The following is a 19,904-nucleotide window of genomic DNA, read 5'->3' on the forward strand; positions in this document are numbered from 1 at the left end:
CTTCTAGGTACTTACCTAGTCCGTGCTAGAACCCCATGCTCCAGGGTCACTGACCCAGTATCTGAGACGGTGTCTGATCCTGTTCTTGGAAAGTCTGTGGAAATCCTGTCTTCAGTGGGAGTCCTGTCCCCAAGGGGATGCTCCATTTTATATCGGTACAACCCTCACCAAGGTCCTCCGTGACGCTTCCTTGCCTGAACTTCAAGAGCCAGTGCTCCCGAGAGGTGTGACTTTGTGGCTTATGTTACTCTTCCTTTTCTGGGCAGGTCAATTACAGACCCAGCTCTGAACATCTGCTGATTGCGCGTCTTTCCAGGTCAGAGGTCTCATGCTAACAAGTTCATCAACTCTAAAGCCTAGTGAGGGACTGTTTTCCCACTCCTCTGGATGTTACAGGAGGAAAGGTAAAGGCAGCGTAGGGTTTGAGATCAGATCCAGGGCTATCAGCGGGCTCCGCGGCTCTCTGAGTTAGCCCGGTCCTAAAGAATAACCACACTGCAGACCTATTATGCTCATAAACAACTTTAATTTTGTTCTCAGTATGTGCCCTTGAAGATTCCAAAATGGCTGGACTTTCTGATTCTCCTGGGACCAGAGGTAACAGCATTGCACAGAACAACTCACCCCTGGCTCATCGCTCTCTCCTGAGGAGCTAAGTCTGGGGGCCTCAGGGAGAGGGAGCCACACTCACACCATATTCCAAGATGGGTAACACAGCGAACAGAGAATTAGTAAAACACAGACTCAGTCTGTAGAGGGCTTCAAATATACATATTCTATATATATAAACCTGTTACATAGGATTTCAATTTATTGGTTTCCTTGTGATTTGCAATTAAAGCACAAATGATATAGATGTTGTACACTGCTGATTTCCCCTTCTCAGCCCCCCCTCCCTCCCCAACTTAAATAACATCACAAAGGTCAGGTGATCCTAAAGGATTTTGCCGTTGTAAATATTTTGTTTAAAAAAATCATCATTTTCCCCTTCCTCCCCTGCAAGCTACCTCTGAGTCTGTAACATAGCAGCACGGAACGGACAAGACTGGGACAGCATGGAGATCTATTGGAGAGAGCGGAGGGCGCGGCAGCTCCCCGAAAGGGCACCAGGCGGGCTTCCGCATCTCCACCGGCCGCAGAGGCTGCGGCAGGAAGCAGAGGGTGTGCGTGCGGCTCGTCCTCGCCGCGGGGCAGGAGGCTGGCTGGATCACTGAGGAAAGCCCCGAGGGCCTCGAGGTTTTGGAGACAGAGCACAGCTCCGGAAATGTCTTGGCTCAGTATTTACACGGTATCGTTAAGCTGCATTTTCCTTTAAGAAATCTGTGTTTCTGAGGTGGGCTGGGGGAAGAGGAGCTTCAAAATAAAAACAAACTGATTCCCACATACATAAAAGTCCTGTTATAAGTCTTACTCAGTTATTTTCACACATCATTAAAAGTAGATACTGACAATGATTGGTTTCTTTTCTTTTTTTTTTTTTAGGAGCACGAGAAGAGGGAGGAAGGAGGGGTGCACTAAGGAGAACGTCGTCCCTTCTTCAGCATTAAGTGACACTGGATGGTCTGGATTCGGTTCTTGGCCGGGACGAACTCAGGCTGCAGCTTCAGAGTCGATTCGTACCACGCCAGCGCCTTTTCAAACTCTTCCTGCAAGGGGCAAAGGGACAAATGTGCGAGGGGTGCTACCGCCAGGCTAAAGATACACCCAGGCTCTCCTTACTGCGCCCCCGCCCCCCGTTCCCGTCAGAAAGCACCTCTGTGCTAGTAGATCTAAATTGCTGAGAAAAACTTGGAGGCTGGTGACGGGGAAACAAGTACCTCCATCCCCAACTACAACATCACAAAGAAAACCACAGCAGAGCCCAAGAACCAGAGGGAGAGGGGAGATCACTTGACAGAGGTGTGACCCAACATCGGGAGTAATTGTGCTAGTGAGAACCACCGTTCCTGAGCACACGTGTGCCAGGCACTGTGCCAGGCGCCTTATGAAATCCTTCCATTTAACCCTCACAGCAACCTCTAGAATTCTGCCTGACAAATGCTTATTATTTATCTGCCTGGACATTCCACTGTAGCTGGAAACATGGAAGTCAGGTATCTCAATTAGACTTGTAAATTTTGAAACTGTTTTTTATTCTCCCTAACATTTAAAAATATGAACATGGCCCTGGCTGGGGTGGCTCAGTTGGATGGAGCATCATCTTGTACACTGAAGGGTCGCAGGTTTGATTCCCAGTCATGATACATGCCTGGGTTGTGGGTTCAGTCCCAGTTGGGGCGCATGTGAGAAGTAACCAGTCTATGTTTCTCTCTCACATTGATGTTCCTCTCCTTCTCTCCCTCCCTCCCTTCCTTCCCTTCTAAGATCAGTGATCATGCCCTCAGGTGAGGATTAAAAAATACCTGAACCTGGTTTGGAAATGATCATTGCTACGCTGAAGACATTTATGCTTTAGACTACTACTCTCAAAGAAGAGCTCAGACCAATTAGTTAAATGACTCCTTCTAGCAGGATAAGAGAAAGAAATCATCATCCAGTGTAGAAAATTTCACGTTTTTTGGGGACGAAAACAGATTCTTCAGTTTTAGGAAGCAGAGAGGGAAATCTGCACATTCCGCAACACCTCCTTGGCCAAATTACACTTCCTGCGTTTGAAGCAGGGGCGCCAAGTTTTGGATGGGAGTGGATGGCACGATTCTCACGTTGAATTTGGGTTTGATGGCTTCTGGGGAACCCCTAGAATTTTAAGCTCTGAAATGAGTCCTTGTTTCTAACCAGAATGAGAGTTCAGGATGATGGGTTTGCCATTTTCTGTCCGTGGTATCCCACGGAACTAGTGGCATCCCATCATTCACTGAACATTTGCTGAGCACCTGCTGTGTGCCAAACTGTGAGGCGCTGGGCGTGGGCAGATGAAGTGCAGTGCTTTCCCTGAGGAGCTCCTAGTCGAGGGGGGGAGAGAAACACTTACACCAAAAATATAAAACAAGGTGAAAACACGGCAAGAGGAGTAAGTACCAGGTGCCGAGAGTGCAGTGGTAGGTACGTGGCCCAAGCTGCAGAGAGCACGAGTGTGTACACGGCCGTGGGGAGTGTTAGGTGGTGTCTCCAGAAAGCTGTAGGTACATCCGACTCTGCTGTTAGTGTTCAACTCATAGTGAACTACATATTGCAAGTACTTAGATGAATTTCACTTACTGTTTTTAAAAACTCACGAACTCCTTATCCATAAAATATACCTTTGGTGGAGTGAGCAATTTTGGACACAAAACTTACAGGAAATTGGAAGACAGTGACATAGTCAAATAAGTTTTGAAACCAAAGGTGTCATTGAGAGAAAGCAGTAGAGCTGGTGTCCTCCGCTCCCCCGCCAGCCTCACCATCGCCACGTAGACATTGCCCAGGGTGAAGTGGTTCACAGCGAAGTGTGGCGCGATCTCCACCGCCATGGTGGCCACAATGACGGCATCGTTCCAGAGCTTGGCGTTGTGCAGGATGTTGGCCAGGCTAATCAGGGGTACGTCCTGGGGCAAGAAGGAGAAGGACAAGGAGGGAAGAATATAGGCGTTAGAGCCTTCGTTCTTGGTTTCTGTAATCGTAAGTAATGCAGTTGGTGTTTTCTGGTGAACGATGTGGGGCAACTCAATGTGCCAGTCTGCTGGCAGCTGCCGGTCGGTGCCACGTGAGGAGCTCGCACCAGAACATAAGTCTAGATGAGTGTGTTCCTGCTCTCACGCAGAAAGTCTTGCCTCAAAACACAAATGAAACAAAAAGGTTACCTGAGTAAACAACCTTCTGAATGAAGCTGTCAGTTTACGTTCTGGTGCAAGCTCCCTGGCTCATTTCAGGTTGGTAATAAACAACAGTTAATGGACTGACACGGGACATGTCACACTTTGAGTCGTGCTGTCATGGAGCAGAAGTATTTTCTGCAAAGACCACTGTACCACCTGAAGCAGGGACAGGAAGCTTTGGCCCACCAGCGGTATCTAGCCGGTATCCAGCTGTTTTGGTAATGTTTTATTATAACACAATCGCTCCCATTCCTGTACACGTTTCCGTGGCTGTTGGATGTTACCATGGCAGAACTGAGTAGTCACCTCAGAGGCGGTCAGGCCTGCCGGGGCTAAATTTCTTATGATCTGACCCTTCGCAGAAAAAGTTCTCTGACCCCTGATAGAGAGTCTCGGTCCCTCCCTATTGCCTGACAGTACAGAGCATAGAATGATGGCTTGAAACAGCGGCAACATTCTCATCACAGATACTTAGCAAGCAACTCTCTATGGCACACTGTACTGGTTTCTAAAGGGAACACAGAAGAAACGGGCAAAAAGGGCCCATCTTTGTCCTAACTGGACACCTGTAAGAGTGCCTAACCGCGGAAGAGGTCACAGAGGTTGAATAACTTGCCTAAGATCACAGACCGGCAGGAGGCAGAGTGGCAATGAGAACTCAGCAATGCCCGGCGGGGAAGGCCGGGCCCCCCAACTTTCCCTACGCTGCCCAACCTTGTGAACAAAGACATCAGCTGCGCCTTAGGAAGCATAAGAGCTGGAGATTAATGCAGGTCTCAGCCCACGTGGGTACAAATGTGCTGTTAAAAAAGTTGGACATTCTCAGTTACCATAAAAATAACTGACTTTTTTGCAAACCTTGATGTTATGGAGGGGTTAGCTGTTTTGTGTTTGTGTGTTGGATGCCTGTGCATGTGTGCGTGTAAAAGGTGAAGTCGGACAAAGAACAGGAACTAGCCGATGTGCATGAAGAAATGGGAATTTGCTTGTTTCTGCCTCTGGAAGCAAGCATAAATCAGGGGTAAAAGCAAATCAAGTGAAACAGGCCTCCAGGCCTATGGGGTTAGCTAAAGCTAGGACTTCGGGGCACGGCCTGCCTGGGCCAGTGCACCTGTGGTGGGTTGGGTGGCTCTGACTACAGCAGAAGGGGCGCTACATGACGCGATCTCCCAGGGTGGCCCTGAAGCCCTTCCCCCGTGCTGCAGTGTGCAGAGGCGGACAGGGCATGGGAGCGGGTCCAGTGCCCAGGCTTGCGGGGCTGGCGCAAGGCAGTCACAGGTTCTGCTGCCCTGTCCTAGTCTTTTGCCGTTTTACTGGCTCAGTTGAAACCTCTGAATAAACCACTGGGCAATGGGTGGGAACCAGGGACAGAAGTTCACACCTTCAGAGTCCCACTCACCTTCATCTGGTGTGGTGCATAGTGCAGGGCCTGGCGTAGGCAGTCGATCGCCTTCTTGCCTTGGCCTTTCACTCTCCAGTAGAGGGCTGCCATGCTGGAGAGGACCCAGGACGTCTGGTTCTGCGAAGGAATGGTCAACTAAAGCTGAGGTCTTGTCTTAACATGCTATTTACCAACAAGATTAAGAACAGTGACACGAGGCCCTGGCCCTTGGTGTCTTGATATGCCAAGGTAGCAGGGTTGATCCCTGGTCAGGGCACATACAAGAATCAACCAATGAATACACAAAGTGGAACAATAAACCGATGTTTTACTCTCTCTAAAATCAATGAAAAAAACCACACACAGGAGTTAATAACCATTTAACTGAGTATTTACTAGGTGTTGGCACCCTGCAATGCACCTTATGTTAACCCTCTCATTAATCCTAATAACAATCTTATGATCTTAATTCTACTATTTCAGCCCTTTTAGATATGAGAAAACTTATGATTCAAAGAGGTTGAGTATCTTGTCCAAATCCACTCAACTACTAAACAGTAGACCTGTATTTCATGTCTGTGTTCTTAAAAAAGAAAAGATTTATTTACTTATTTTTAGAGATGGGAAAGGAAGGAGAAAGAGAGGGAGAGAAACATCGATGTGCAAGAGATTTCAGTTGCCTCTTGCATGCCCCTAACCAGGGACCTGGCCCAGGCATGTGTCCTGACTGGAAATCAAATTGGGGACCCTTTGGCTGGCAGGCTGGCACTCAATCCACTGAGCCACACCACCCAGGGATCCATGTTATTTTTAATTTAAATTAACTTTTTAAACAGATAACTCATTCACATGTTTCAAAAACTGGAAATTATACAAAGTTATGCAGTAAAAAGACTCCCTCCCATCCTTGTCTCTATTTTATATCAGTAAACACTCTTTTTAGTTATGAAACCTTTTAGGATTTTCTGTTCTATATGAGCAATTAGGAATATAGACTTATACTCCCACTTTTAAAAAATTACTTATTATATATATAAGGCAACATTCAGCTGCACTTTGCTCTTTTTCACTAAAGAATACACCTTGGAGATCTTTCTCCATCATTCTTTTATCAATTGCATGGAAGCATCATTATTTATTAAACTAGATCCTTATTAATGAATATTCCTCTCTCCCCCAGTTTTTACTATTATAAATACTGCTGTGTAAACAACCTGCCTACGTGTAATTTTGCATTTGTGCAGGTGCATTTGTAGGATACATTTCCAGGTGCGAATGCTATGACAAGGGATGCACCACATTGTTCTCCAAAGGACTGTAACACTTTAATCTCCCACCAGAAATATATGGGAGCCCCTGCTTCCTATAGCCTCATCAGAGTGTTAATAAACCCTTGGACCTTTGACACATGAAAACTGTGGCTTAAATCTGTATTTCTCCTTATGAGTGCAGCTGATGATCATTTCATATTTGACATCCTTTTGTATTTTTCTGTGAAGTATCTGTTCTTATATTTTATTAATTTTCTGTGAGGTTTTTACCTTATCTATTTGAGAAAGCTCTCTATATATTAGGAAGACCAGTCCAGTGCCTGTAATGTAATTTACAGGAACATTCCTTCAGTTTTCTGAAGTTCAACTTTGGACTTGCTGTTTATGTGATGTAGGTTTTGATTCCCATACAGTTCAGTTTATTAACTTATCTCCAATGACTCCTGGATTTTCAGGTGTAATTAGAAAGGTCTTGCTTACATTATCAAGAAATTTTACATAAATTTATAATTTTTCACATTTAAATTTTTGATCCTTTTGAAATTTAACTTGGTACACCAATAATATGGTTCCATTTTTTTTTCCTTTGCAGATGGCTAAGTTGTCTCAATAATATTTAATGAATAATCACCTCTCCCTGCACTAAGATGCTGCTTCTACCATACACAAAATTCCAGTACTTAATTTAGGTTTAATTTTGGATTCTCCTATTTCATTTGCCCATTTTAATGGATGGTCTCTAACTCCCAGCAATTAAACCTACCATGCTTCCTAGCTTATTTCTTTTCTCCAGTCTAGTATTTTTGTAATTTCACCATTCTTCCTTGTCAGGGCCTTTACAACTTGTATTTTGTCCTGTCATCCTATTTCCGACCTTTGTTTTTGTATTGGTTCTACAGTTAAATATATTCATTGATCACTGACATGAGTTTTTCTGTGGTTTCCCCAATCGTCTCCTCGTTGGCTGAAGTTCATTTTCTAGTAGTCTCCTCAATAAGAATTCGCAAGAATGAGATTGTTACGGGCTGATATGCGTTCCCCCCAAATTTGTATTTGAGGTCTCAATCTCTAGTACTAGTACCTCAGAATGTAACTTGTATTTGGAGATATTTAAAGATGTGATTAAGTTAAAATGAGACCATTTGTATGGTGCCCTAATCCAATCTGACTGGATGTGTATGAAGGATGTGTACACAGAAAAGGGACACACCAGGGTCACGTGTACGAAGGGGTGACCATGTGAAGAGGCATCAAGAAGACTGCCATTTGCAAGCCAGAGAGGACTCAGAGAAAATCAACCCTCCTGGCACCTGGATCTTGGTCCTGTAGCCTCCAGTATTGTGAGAATATACATTTCTATTGTTTAAGCCACCCAGTCTATGGTATTTTTGTTAAGGCAGCCCTAGCAAACTAATGCAATCATGGATGTTCAAAAGTTTCTGAGTGAAGCCTTCAAGCCTGAAGAAGAGTTGGCTAGATATAAAATCGTGGCTCATTCTCTTTCCTTGAATAACAGGTTGGCGTTGCTCTATTGCCTTTTGGTGTGGACGGCTGCTACAGAGAAATCTGAAGCGAGCCTCATCTGCTCCTTCTTCTTAGTGACTTGATCCCTTGACTGGCTTCCCCAAAGGATTCTTCATTAAAAAATAAAATTATATTTCTTTACAGCCAATATTTGACACACAAAAGAACATACTTAATTATGCATATAGTAATTACGTAAAATACACACTTATTCAGTTTCACTTATACACAAACTTATTAGTTTGTGTAAAGCACAAACTAATGAATATTCCAGAAATGCCATTCTATGAAAGAATGAACTTGCACGTGCCTATGTGTTCTTACACTGTTCCAGCCTCTGGTCTTTTCTCCAGAGGCACACACTATCCTAAATGTTGTGTTTACTAGTCCACTGCATAAACACTGTTCTATCACTTACACACATACATTTGCTTCAACAGTGTAATACTTAGTTTACCTCTTCCTGTGCATTATAGAAATGGTGTAATACATTTTAGCAGTCTACTGGGTCTTGGGGTTTTTACTCAACACACTACTTTAAAGATTCATCCACGTTGTTGTATGTAGCGTAGGTTCAATTTCCTTGCCATACAATTAAATGTCCATCAAAGGAATAGAGTATAATTGTATAATGTACTTATTCATATTCTGTAGATGGGGATTTGAGTCCTTTCTTGTTTTTAAGTCTCCTGTTGCAAATAAATGTACAAAGAGTTTCTTAGTCTAGAGTACCTAGGAGTGAAATTGCTGGGTCATAGGATATGCAAATATTCAACATAATAAGAGAATGCCCAATGTTCCCTAAAGGAGTTGTGACTATTTGCAACACCATCAGCAATGATTAAAAGCACCCTTTCATCAATTTCCTTTCTAATCCTTGGTTATTATCAGTAGGGGTCTTAGTTTGCATTTTCTGATTATTAATGAAATTGAGAATTGTTTTTTGTGTATGTTGGTCATATATACCTCTTTTTTCTATGAAATGTCTACATTTATCTGTTTTATTATCTTTCTCATAATTTTATTTATCTGTTGTACATATTAATCCTTGTAGGTTAAATGTGTTACATATATTTTCCTCACTCAGGCCTGTCTCTTTAATTTAAAAACATCTTTTTAAAAAAGATTTTATTTATTTATTTTTAAAGATGGGGGACGGTAAGGAGAAAGAGAGGGAGAGAAACACTGATGCAGGAAAGAAACATCGATCTGTTGCCTATTGAACATGCCCCAACCAGGCATTGAACCCACAACCCAGCCATGCACCTGACTGGGATTGAACTGGCCACCTTTCGCTCTGCAGGACCATGTCCAACAGAGCCACCCAGTTAGGACAAAAATTCTTTAATTTAAAAAAAATTTAGCTTTAATGTAGTTGAACTTATTAACATTTTCTTTATATTTAATATTTTTATTATCTTCTTTAAAAAACCTTTCTGTACTCTAACACCAGAGAGAGTATCTTCCACATTTTACTCTAATTTTTAAAGTTTAGTTTTTAATACCCGAGTCCTTACTTAATTCACATGGAATTGATTTTTTTGTGTGAGATACGAGGTGAGGATTGAAATTAAGTAATCACACCAGCATAGCTTCCTAACTAGTCCTCTCCTTTCCACTGATCTTCCACAGTTGTATGTATGAACCTGTTCTGGTCTTTCTATATAGTTCTGCTAGTGATTTGTTTATTCTTGATCTAATGGTATAATGTCTTATTTTATAATTTTTCATTAAGGTAAGGCAATTCTCACAGCCTTACTCTTCTTTTCAAGGGTCCCATGGCTATTTCTTACTCTTCCACATAAATGTAAAGATATGCTTTTCAAGTGCCATACAAATATAGTTGGTCTATAAAAAATAACAGCAATGACTCTATAAATCAAATTTGAGAAAACTGACAAATTTATGATGTGTCTTCTTATCCATGAACACTATATACCTGTGTACTTAGGTCTTTTAAAATGCATTTCGATAAGGGTTTATCAGTTTCTGCACACAGATCTTACAAATTTTTTGGTTTGATTTATTACTGGGAACTTATTTTTGTATTGATGCAAACATATTTAAAAATTATTTTCTTAATATTTTTTGATGCTGTATAGAAGTGCACATTTTTAAAAATTTATTTTTACAGGCAGACGCTTTGATAAAAATGTTATTTCTAACAATTTGTAGATTGTTTTGCATTTGCTATGTAGATAATAATATCACTTCCGAATATTTTTTTTTCCTCCTACTACTTATGCCATTAATTTCTCTTTCTTGATTGTACTTGCTAGGACTTTCAGTGCAAGGTTGAAAAGAAGTGGTGATGGTGGAAACAATCTTTCTCCTGATTTCAAAGCTTTTAAATATTTCCTCCATTAAGATTCATCTTTGATGTAGATATTGATTATTCTCATCAGATTAAGGAAGTCCTTTTCTATTCTAATTTGCATGAACTTTACATCATGAATGGTATTGCATTTTATGAAATACAATCTACTGAATGATTTCATAATTTCTCCTATTTGGTGAATGTAATTTAAGATTTTTCAAAAGGTAAGCCATTTTTGTATTTCTGGGATAAACCCAACTTGGTCAAGATGAATCTTTAAAAAAAAAATGCCGCTGGATTCAGTCTATCTGTATTTTGTTTACGGTTTTGATACCTAAATTCATGAATGAGATTAACCTATCATTTTCTTTCTCATAATGCCTTCATCTAGTTGCATTTTCAAGGCTACACTTGTTTAGGGGGATGCACACCTGGTGCTGCTCTGGTTTCCTACCCCCGGTCCTCCGGAGTACAATCCTGAGTGTGGAGTGTCTCCCTGGACCTAAGACTATCTACAGTGGTCAGTGCAACTCCCTTCCACCTTTTGAATTACTGTTCTCATGAATTTTAACCTCAGAAAACACTACTGCTATTATTTTGTATAGTCATACTCTTTTATATTTAATATTTACCCTTTCTGTTGGTCTTCACTCTTTCCTGTATTTCTGAGTTTCCATCTGGGACAGTTTTCCTTCTGCCTAAAAAAAATCTGCTTAGTGACTTTTTAGTGCCAGTCTGTTGGTAATATGCATCTTGCAGTTTTGGGTGGTATAAAATATTTAATTAATCTTCATTTAAAAAAACAGGTATAATTTACACAGAGAGAAGTCCTTTCAAACTGCTTCCCAGGCGACCCCTCCCTGCCCCCACATCCCCCGCCCAAAGCAATCACTGATCTGAGTTCTACAACCATAGGTTAGTATGGTCTACAACCACAGTTTCACAAAGTTGGGAACATTCACTATGTACTTATTTTTGTGTCCAATATCTTTTATTAGCCTATTTTTGAAATTCATTAATATGGATGTTGGATCTTTCTTGCTGAGTAGTGTCCACTATATAAATATACCATTGTTTATCCATTCTTCTATTGATGGGCATCTCACTGTTTCTAGGTATTTTGGCTATTGTGAATAAATCCATTGTGAACACTTTTTTTAAACAAGGATTTTGTGGACATTTGTTTTCACATCTCTTTAATAAACAGTAGTAAAATTACCTGGTCATTTATGCTTAACAGTTAATAGACCAGCAAACTGATTTTCCAAAATGGTTGCACCATGTTACATTCCCACTAGCTATCAGAGTTCTGGTTGCTCTGTATCATCACTAACATTTACCATTATCAACCTTTCGTTTTAGCCCTTCTAACTCCAGTAATGCTTGTTGCTTCAAAGTTTACTTTTTCTAACAAGAGTGTAGCAGCCATACCAGCTTTCTTTTTTTATTGTTTGTATGGTATATCGTTTTCCATCTCTGTACTTTCAACCCTCTGTATCCTAATATTTAAAATGTTTCTCTTAGAAGCAGCAGTTAAAATTTTTTCCATACTGTTATATAATCTTTTTATTTTAAATTATATTTTATTGTTTATGCTATTAGTTGTCCTGATGTTTCCCTCTTTGTCCCCCTCCACCAAGTACCCCCACTCCCTCAGGCAGTCCCCTGCCATTGTTCACGTTCATGGGTCATGTGTGTAAGTTCTTTGGCTGCTCCATTTCCTGTAGTGTACTTTACATCCCCGAGGCTGTTATGTAACTACCTATTTGTACTTAATCCCCTCACTTCCTCACCCATTCCCCCATCTGGCAATCATCAAAGGGCTCTCTGTACCCATGATTCTGTCTCTTTTCTTTGTAATTGCTTAGTTTGTTTTTTAAACTGCTGATATGTATTTTTTGCCAGATACATATTCTTAACCTCCCTCTGCACATTTTGTACCTACCAATTATGCTTCTTATTCCCTGTACCTTTCCCCTCATTTCCCTCCTCCCCCTCCCTGCTGATACCCTCCTTGTGATCTCCATTTCTGTAAATCTGTTCCTGTCCTAGTTGTTTGCTTAGTTTGTTTTTGTTTTTTAGGTTCAGTTGTTCATAGCTGTGAGTTTGTTATTTTATTGTTCATAGTTTTGATATTTCTTCTTTTTCTTAGATAAGTCCCTCTAACATGTCATAAAATAAGCCATTGGTGATGATGAACTCCTTTAACGTTACTTTGGGAAGCACTTTATCTACTCTTCCTTCTTCTTTTTCTTAAATAAGTCCCTTTAACCTTTCATATACTGCATTTTGCCATGTATAATGTGCACCCATATTCTGGTACTACCCATGCATGATGTGCATCCTTATTTTTCCCTCAAAAACTTGGGCAAAATGTGTTCATTATACAAGGCAAAATACAGTAAAAATGGTTTGGTGATGATGAACTCCTTTAGTCTTTTCCTGTCTGGGAAGCTCTTTATCTGCTTCTTGATTCTAAATGACGGTTCCACTGGATGGAGTAATTTTGGCTGTAGGTCCCTGCTTTTCATGACTTTGAATATTTTTTTGCCACTCCCTTATAGCCTGCAAAGTTTCTTTTGAGAAATCAGCTGAGAGTCTTATGGGAACTCCCTTGTCTGTAACTAACTTCTTTTCTCTTGCTGCTTTTAAGATTCATTCTTTATCTTTAACCTTTGGCATTTTAGCTATGATGTGCCTTCAAGTGGGTTTCTTTGCATCTCTCCTTTTTGGGACTCCCTGTGCTTCCTGGATTTCCATGTCTATTTCTGTCACCAAATTAAGGAAGATTTCTTTCATTATTTTTTTCAAATGGGTTTCCAATTTCTTGCTCTTTCTCTTCTCCTTCTGGTACCCATATAATGCAAATGTCAGACCTCTTGAAGTTGTCCCAGAGGCTGCTTATATTATTTTCATTTTGGGGGGTATTTTTTCTTCTTGTTCTGACTGACTGTTTTTTCCTCCTTATGTTCTAAATAATTTGATTCTCAACTTCCTCAATTCTATAATTTTTTCCCTGTAAATTGCTCTTCATTTCCATTAGTGTATCCTTTGTTTCTAACTGGATTTTTTTATGCTGCTGAGGTCCTAAGTTCCTTGAGCATCCTTAGAACCAGTGTTTTGAACTCTGCCATCGGATAGATTGCTTATCTGCATTTCATTTAGCTCTTTTTCTGCAGTTTTGATCTGTTCTTTCATTTGGGCCTTGTTTTTTTTGTCTCTTCATTTTGGAAGCCTCCCTGTGTTTGTTTCTATGTATTAGGTAGAGCTGCTTTGAGTCTGTGTCTTGGCAGTATTGCCTAATGTAGTAGATGTCCTGTAGGGTCCAATGGCACAGCCTCCCAGTCACCCAAGCTTGGTATGCAAAGTGCACCCTTCATGTGGGCTGAGCACACCCTCCTCTTGTAGTTGAGCCTGGGTTGCTCTTGGCAGATCAATGGGATGGATTTACCCAGGCCAGTCAGCTGCAAGGGTTGGCTGTGACCACAGACCACCAACCTCTGCCCTCCATGGAGGATCAGCTATGCAGGGGCAGGGTGGTGGTGCTCCAACCTGGTCTGTAGCTATCCATTGGGTGTGCTGGCCCTGGGGTTTCCCAGGTGGTACAGGCCAAGGTCAGCCTCAACCTTTGTTTTGCCCAGGGCCACTGAGCTATAAAGCAATCTGAGATGGCTGCTACTTGTGCTGGGGTTGGTGATTTCCAGGCAAAGCTAAGCTGTGAATCTTGGCTGGCTGCTGCTAGTGCTGGGTCTGGAGCTCACTGAGGCCAGCTGTTGCTTGAGAGGATTTAGGATGATGTGCAGCATGAGCCAAGACCAGTCATTCCTATGGAAAAGCAGCTTGGCTGTGCCTGTAAGTTGTGTGGTGTGGAGTCTCTGGGGATATCCAAGTCGGGTTAAACAGTGTTAGCCAGGTTGATGGAGGTTCAGGTATGAAACCAGCTTGTGGGCTCAGAAAAGGGACAATGGCCTCTGCTTGCCTTGATGCCAGACACACCGGTTTCTCCCAGTCTGCCCCTGTGCCTTTCCAACTGCTACCTCAGTGCTGGAGCTCAGAGGGAGTGAGTTATGAGTAGGTGAGTCCGTGCATGCGTTCTTTAAGATGAACTGCTTGGGGCTCCAGAAGTTTCTTCCATTAACTTAATCCCCGCTGGTTTTTGCAGCCAGAAGTTGTGGGGACTTATCTTCCTGGCACCAGAGCCCTAGGCTGGGGGGCCTGGTGTGGAGCTGGGACTGGCTCCAGACATATCCCTCCCAAATTTTCATCCACCACATGTGGGTATGGGACCAGATCGTTCCATGTCTATACCCCTCCTACCAGTCTGGATGGATCAGGTTTCTTAATTCTGTAGTTGTCAGACTTCCATTTGACTCAATTTCTGACAGTTCTGAGTGATGGTTGTTCTACATTTTAGTTGTAATTTTGATGTGGTTGTGCAAAGAGGTGAGCCATGTCTACCTAAACTGCCATCTTGACTGAAGTCCCAAATGCTTAAAATACATAATCTTTTGTACTTAACTACTGATAGGCTTGGCTCTATATTATTTGTGTTCTATTTTTTAAAAATTTATAATTTTTAAAATTGTTGTTCAGTTACAGTTGTCCCCAGTTTTCCCCTCATTGCTCTCCCCTGTCCTGTCCAACAATCGCTCCCAGAGACAATCCCCACTCTATTGTCCCTGACCATGGGTCCTTTGTACATGTTTCTTGACTTGACCCTTCCCCTTCTTTCCCCTATTATTCCTTACCTACCTCCCCCCTGGTCACTGTCTCTGGTTCTTTTGGTTTTTTTTTGTTTGTTTGTTTGTTTTGCTGATTAGGTTTCACTTATAGGTGAGATCATATGGTATCTGTCTTTCACTGCCTGGCTTATTTCACTTAGCATAATGCTGTCTGGTTCTATCCCTGCTGTCGTGAAGGACAGGAGTTCCATCTTCCTTTCTGCAGCATAGTATTCCATTGTGTAAATGCACCAGTGTTTTTTTGATCCACTCATTTACTGATGGGCACTTCGGTTGTTTCCAGTGCTTGGCTACTGTAAATAATGTTGCTGTGAACACTGGGGTACATAGGTTCTTTTGCATTGGTGTTTCAGGATTCTTAGGGTATAATCCCAACAGTGGAATTAGGATCAAAAGGCAGTTCCATTTTTAGTTTTTTGAGGAAATTCCACACTGTTGTCCACAGTGGCTGCACCAGTCTGCATCCCCACCAACAGTGCACTAGGGTTCCTTTTTCTCCACAGCCTCGCCAGCAGTTGTTTTTGATTTGTTCATGATGGCCTTTCTGACTGGCGTGAGGTGGTATCTCATTGAGGTTTTAATTTGCACCTCTCTGATGACTAGTGATGCTGAGCATCCCTTCATATGCCTATGGCCATGCCCTCTGTATGTTCTCCGTCGAGAAGCAGTCCTTTGCCCATTTTTAAATTGGACTGTTTGTCTTCCTGCTGTGGAGTCATGTGAGTTCTTTAGGTATTTTGGAGATCAAACCCTTGGCCAAGGTATTACTGGCAAATATATTTTCCCATATGGTTGGTTCCCTTTTTATTTTGTTGATGTTTCCTTTTGCTGTGCGGAAGCTTTTTAATTTGATGTAGTCCCATTTGTTTATTCTTTCTTTTATATCCCTTGCCCTAGGGGACATATTGGTGGAAATACAGCCATGTGGGATATCTGAAATTTTCCTCCTTATGCTCTCCTCTAGGACTTTCATGCTGCCATAATTTATATTTAAGTCTTTTATCCATCTTGAGTTTATTTTTGTGTATGGTGTAAGTTAATGGTCTAGTTTCATTTATTTGTGTTCTCTTTTTATGTGTCTTTGCATTTCTTTGGATTAATCAAATGTTTTACATTGTTCAAGTTTCCTTCAATTAAACTATATTTTAAAACCATTTTTAGTTAGACTACGCCTTAAAATATGCAAATTATCAGTTTAACTACTTGGCTGATACCAATTAAACCTGAAGATTTTAAACTCCATTTACTTCCGTCCCATCATTTGTTACTGTTATCATGAATTTCAGCATCTATAAAACGGAAGCTCCTCAGGTTACTACAGTTACTATTTTGCATAGTTACTGTTCATTTCTATTTTCATTTCCAGTGCTCTCTATTCCCTCTTGCATGTTCATATTTCTATCTGGGACCATTTCCCCAAAGAACTCCCTTTATTTCTTATTTCAGTGCAGGTCTGCTGGTGCCAAATTTTCTGAATTTCTCTTTGTTTTTACACATCTTTATTTCCCTTTAACATTTGGAGGATGTTTTTGCTGGTAAAGAATCCTATGCTTGTCGTTTTCTTTTTCTAGCTTTAAAGATGTAACATCAGCTTCTGGTCTCCATCCTTTCTGCTGAGAAGCTGTCAGCTTTGCTGCTCCTTTGAAGGGACCTGTGATAGAAGATGGGCCCCACATTCTCTGTCACTACTGCTTTCACCCTCGCAGAGCCTGGAGCCACCATGCAGAAAGGTCCAGCGACACTGCCGGACAGGCTGCACGGAGAGGGAATGTTGCCAGCTGTGCTCTGGCTACTCCAGCCGCTCTGGGTAAGGCACCAGACATGTGGGTGACGCCTGCTCTGGTGGCCAGTCCCGGAGGAGTCACCACACGTCTGCATGTGCATAAATGATGTCCAGACCAGAAGAAATGTCCAGATGAGCTCAACTCAGACTGTAGAATCTTGAGCAAATAGTTTTAAGTCAGTGAATTTTTGGGGTGGTTTTTAAGGCAAAAATAGATAGCTAAATAGTATTTGGTATCAAAATGGAGTGTTGCTGTAACAGAGAATTAAAACATGTAGCATCAGTTTTGGGAGGGGGCCGCAGACATTTGCTAAAAGAGCAGCCATGACACCATCAAAGGAGGCTGGATGAGCCCCGAAGAGCTTGTTATTGGAGGTCGGGAAAGAGGAATTATTGTCTAGACATCAGCAAAATAAATAGTTGGGCTGTACCTTGCAATACAGAAAAAGTACTTATCAAAGCTGTGGACTCGAAAAAAAGACTTCCAGGAAGAATGCTGAAAGTGACAAAGTTTTTAAAAAGTCATGTATAATATGGTATTAAAAGAGAGAGAATGGGGGAACTCTGTAGTTTTAAAGCAGAATTTGGAAAAAATGTTTTCAAGCTACTTGCAGGGTAAGAAAATGAAACTTTCTCAATTGCCCAAAATAGTCCCTCCTCTGGAACTGGGGTGACGTATGTCCAAATGGATTTCAGAACTGACACAGAGCAGTGACTACTTTGTGTTTTCTTTCCACTTTACTTTTAAACTGATGGAAGTATCCTATCCCCAACACACTGACATGTCAGATTGGTAGCTGAGTTCACTCTCTTAACCCCTATATTCTTCAATATTACATAGTAATAAAGTGAAGAGATATGAAACCATAAGGGAATGAATTTTAATGTAAAAAATCCTCCTCTCTACATAAATATCATATAGAGGCAGATGAGTTGTTGTAGAGACTCTCAGTTATAGTTTCTGTAGACTGTATGAAAATGCAGTTTTAGAAATACTTTCTTTCACGATTTCAAGAGAGAAAGGTATTTAAAGATGTATTTCCCATCCACAATCTGAAATACCAAATGTTCTTCCCCCCAGAGAAGAACATCTGACTTATTTCATATACCTAGATTCCATGGTATCCAGGACCACCACCTCTATACATCCATGCTGGAGTAAAGGGGAAAAAACTGATTAGGTAGCAGCTTCATTACAGAAGGTAGGCAAAGAAGCAAAACATATTCAACACTAACCAAGCAATGGGGGAAGTAATGGAAAAGTGATTGAAACATTCTGTGTGAGTTTATTTCTAGTTTCCCTTTAGTTACCAAGTGCTAAGTACTTAACAGGAGAAGTTAGAGCCACTTCGTGACAAATAAATTTGGAAGTTAGAAGGTGGGCAATAGTTCCCAGCTTTCCTACAGGGTGACTTACCTTTTCCAAAACTTTGGCAATTCGGGTGCCAATCTGTTCAAGTGACTGCTGTGGGTATTGGTTTTTGCCAAGATTTTGTAATACCTGGTACAGGGAGGAAGATGGTAGATTAGAGGAATGAAATTGACGCAGAGTCCAGAGAGCACTGCTGCCACTGAGCTGGGCACTATCCCCAAGAACCAGGTTACTTCTCTGGGGTACCTCCTGCGGTCCCACCGGGCAGACATGTTTAAGGCCATTCCATCATCCCTTTTTGTCCTCTCACAGTTAACAAAAATTATAGACATGTGAAACATTATAGCAACATCTGAAAGTAGAATAAAGGGAACAGAAACTGTTTGTAATCCTGTCACCCAGATACAACCACTATTAATAACTTTCCGATACGAGGTCTGTCCAGAAAACGTCCAGCCATTTCTAATATAACAGGAATGGTTTGTGCAACATCAATGTAACCTGGCAGCCAAGGACTGTGGACTGGAAAGTGCATGTGTGAACAATGATGGCTTCACTGTACTAGTCAGTGGGGGCAGCAGGCACTGCTGAGTGAGCATGTGTGCTGGGTAGCCATCATATTCAAAACGACTGAGTGAGTAGAGCAACAGATCTCCATCAAGTTTTGTGTTAAACTTGAACAGTCCTCCGCAGAAACTATTTGGATGATTCAGAAGGCTTTCAGGGATGATGGAATGAGTGCAATACAGATAGAAGTGGGGCACAAATGCTTGAAAGATGTTCGAGAATCTGTTGAAAGTGATCCGCATTCTGGAAGGTCTGCAACAAGCAGAACATATAAGAATGTTGACTGTGCATGGGCTGCAATCAACGAAGATCAGTGACTGACAGCGCAAGAACCAGAAGCTGATCTGGGGATTCCAAAAACTACTGTGACAGAGCTTTTGACGTAGGATCTTGGCATGAAACGTGTGATGGCAAAATTCGTTCCACAGCTTCTGTTACCAGAGCAGATGGAACACTGTGTTGAACTTGCTAATGACTTGACTCAAACCGCTACCAATGAACCGGATTTCCTGAAGAAGGTCATAACTGGAGAAGAATCAAGAGTCTATGGCTACGATCTGGAAACGAAGGCTCATTGTTCCAATGGAAGTCGCCTGGTTCTCCACCTGAAGAAAGCATGGCAAAGTCGCAGCCAGATCAAGATCATGTTAACTGTGTTTTCTGATTGGGAAGGTGCTGTCCATCATAACTACATCCCTCCAGGCCAAATAATTAATATGAAGTACTACCTCAATGTTCTTTGTTGGCTGAGAGATGCCATAGGATGAAAATGGCCACAGCTGTGGGCAACTGGCGATTGGCAGCTTTATCATGACAATGCGCTCACTTTGCATCACGTCTCATGCAGAATTTTTTGGCGAAACATCAAATCACCCAGGTGATTCAGACCCCTACAGCCCAGACTTGTCATTTGCGACTTTTGGCTTTTCCCAAGACTAAAATCACCTTCGAAAGGGAGGAGATTTCAGACCATCAATGAGATTCCAGAAATACGATAGTGCAGCTGACGGTGATTCCAACAAAGGATTTTGCAGAGTGTTTTGAACAGTGAAGGAGATGCCAGGAGAATTGTGTGAGGTCCCCAGGTACCTACTTTGAAGGGGACTGAGGTGTCATTGTCCTATGTACAATGTTTCTTGTATCTTCAAGAAAT

The 19,904-nt window shown here is 41.7% G+C and overlaps 1 protein-coding gene across 2 annotated transcripts in view; it reads right to left on the reverse strand.

Moving 5' to 3' along the window:
• Positions 1–908: 908 nt before the first annotated feature.
• TTC17 (tetratricopeptide repeat domain 17) overlaps positions 909–19,904 on the reverse strand; it is a 93,770-nt gene continuing 74,774 nt past the window's right edge. For both annotated transcript variants that reach the window (XM_054587130.1, XM_054587129.1), the window contains 4 exons: positions 18,230–18,313; positions 5,194–5,313; positions 3,381–3,524; positions 909–1,646 (listed from right to left, as the gene is read on the reverse strand). In XM_054587130.1, the coding sequence (XP_054443105.1) occupies positions 1,515–1,646; positions 3,381–3,524; positions 5,194–5,313; positions 18,230–18,313 (480 nt within the window). In that variant the 3' untranslated portion in view covers positions 909–1,514. The remainder of the gene's footprint in view (positions 1,647–3,380; positions 3,525–5,193; positions 5,314–18,229; positions 18,314–19,904) is intronic.

Source organism: Pteronotus mesoamericanus, unplaced genomic scaffold (genome assembly GCF_021234165.1).
Source record: "Pteronotus mesoamericanus isolate MK-2021 breed Mesoamerican mustached bat unplaced genomic scaffold, CSHL_Meso_final scaffold_1066, whole genome shotgun sequence".
NCBI lineage: Eukaryota > Metazoa > Chordata > Mammalia > Chiroptera > Mormoopidae > Pteronotus > Pteronotus mesoamericanus.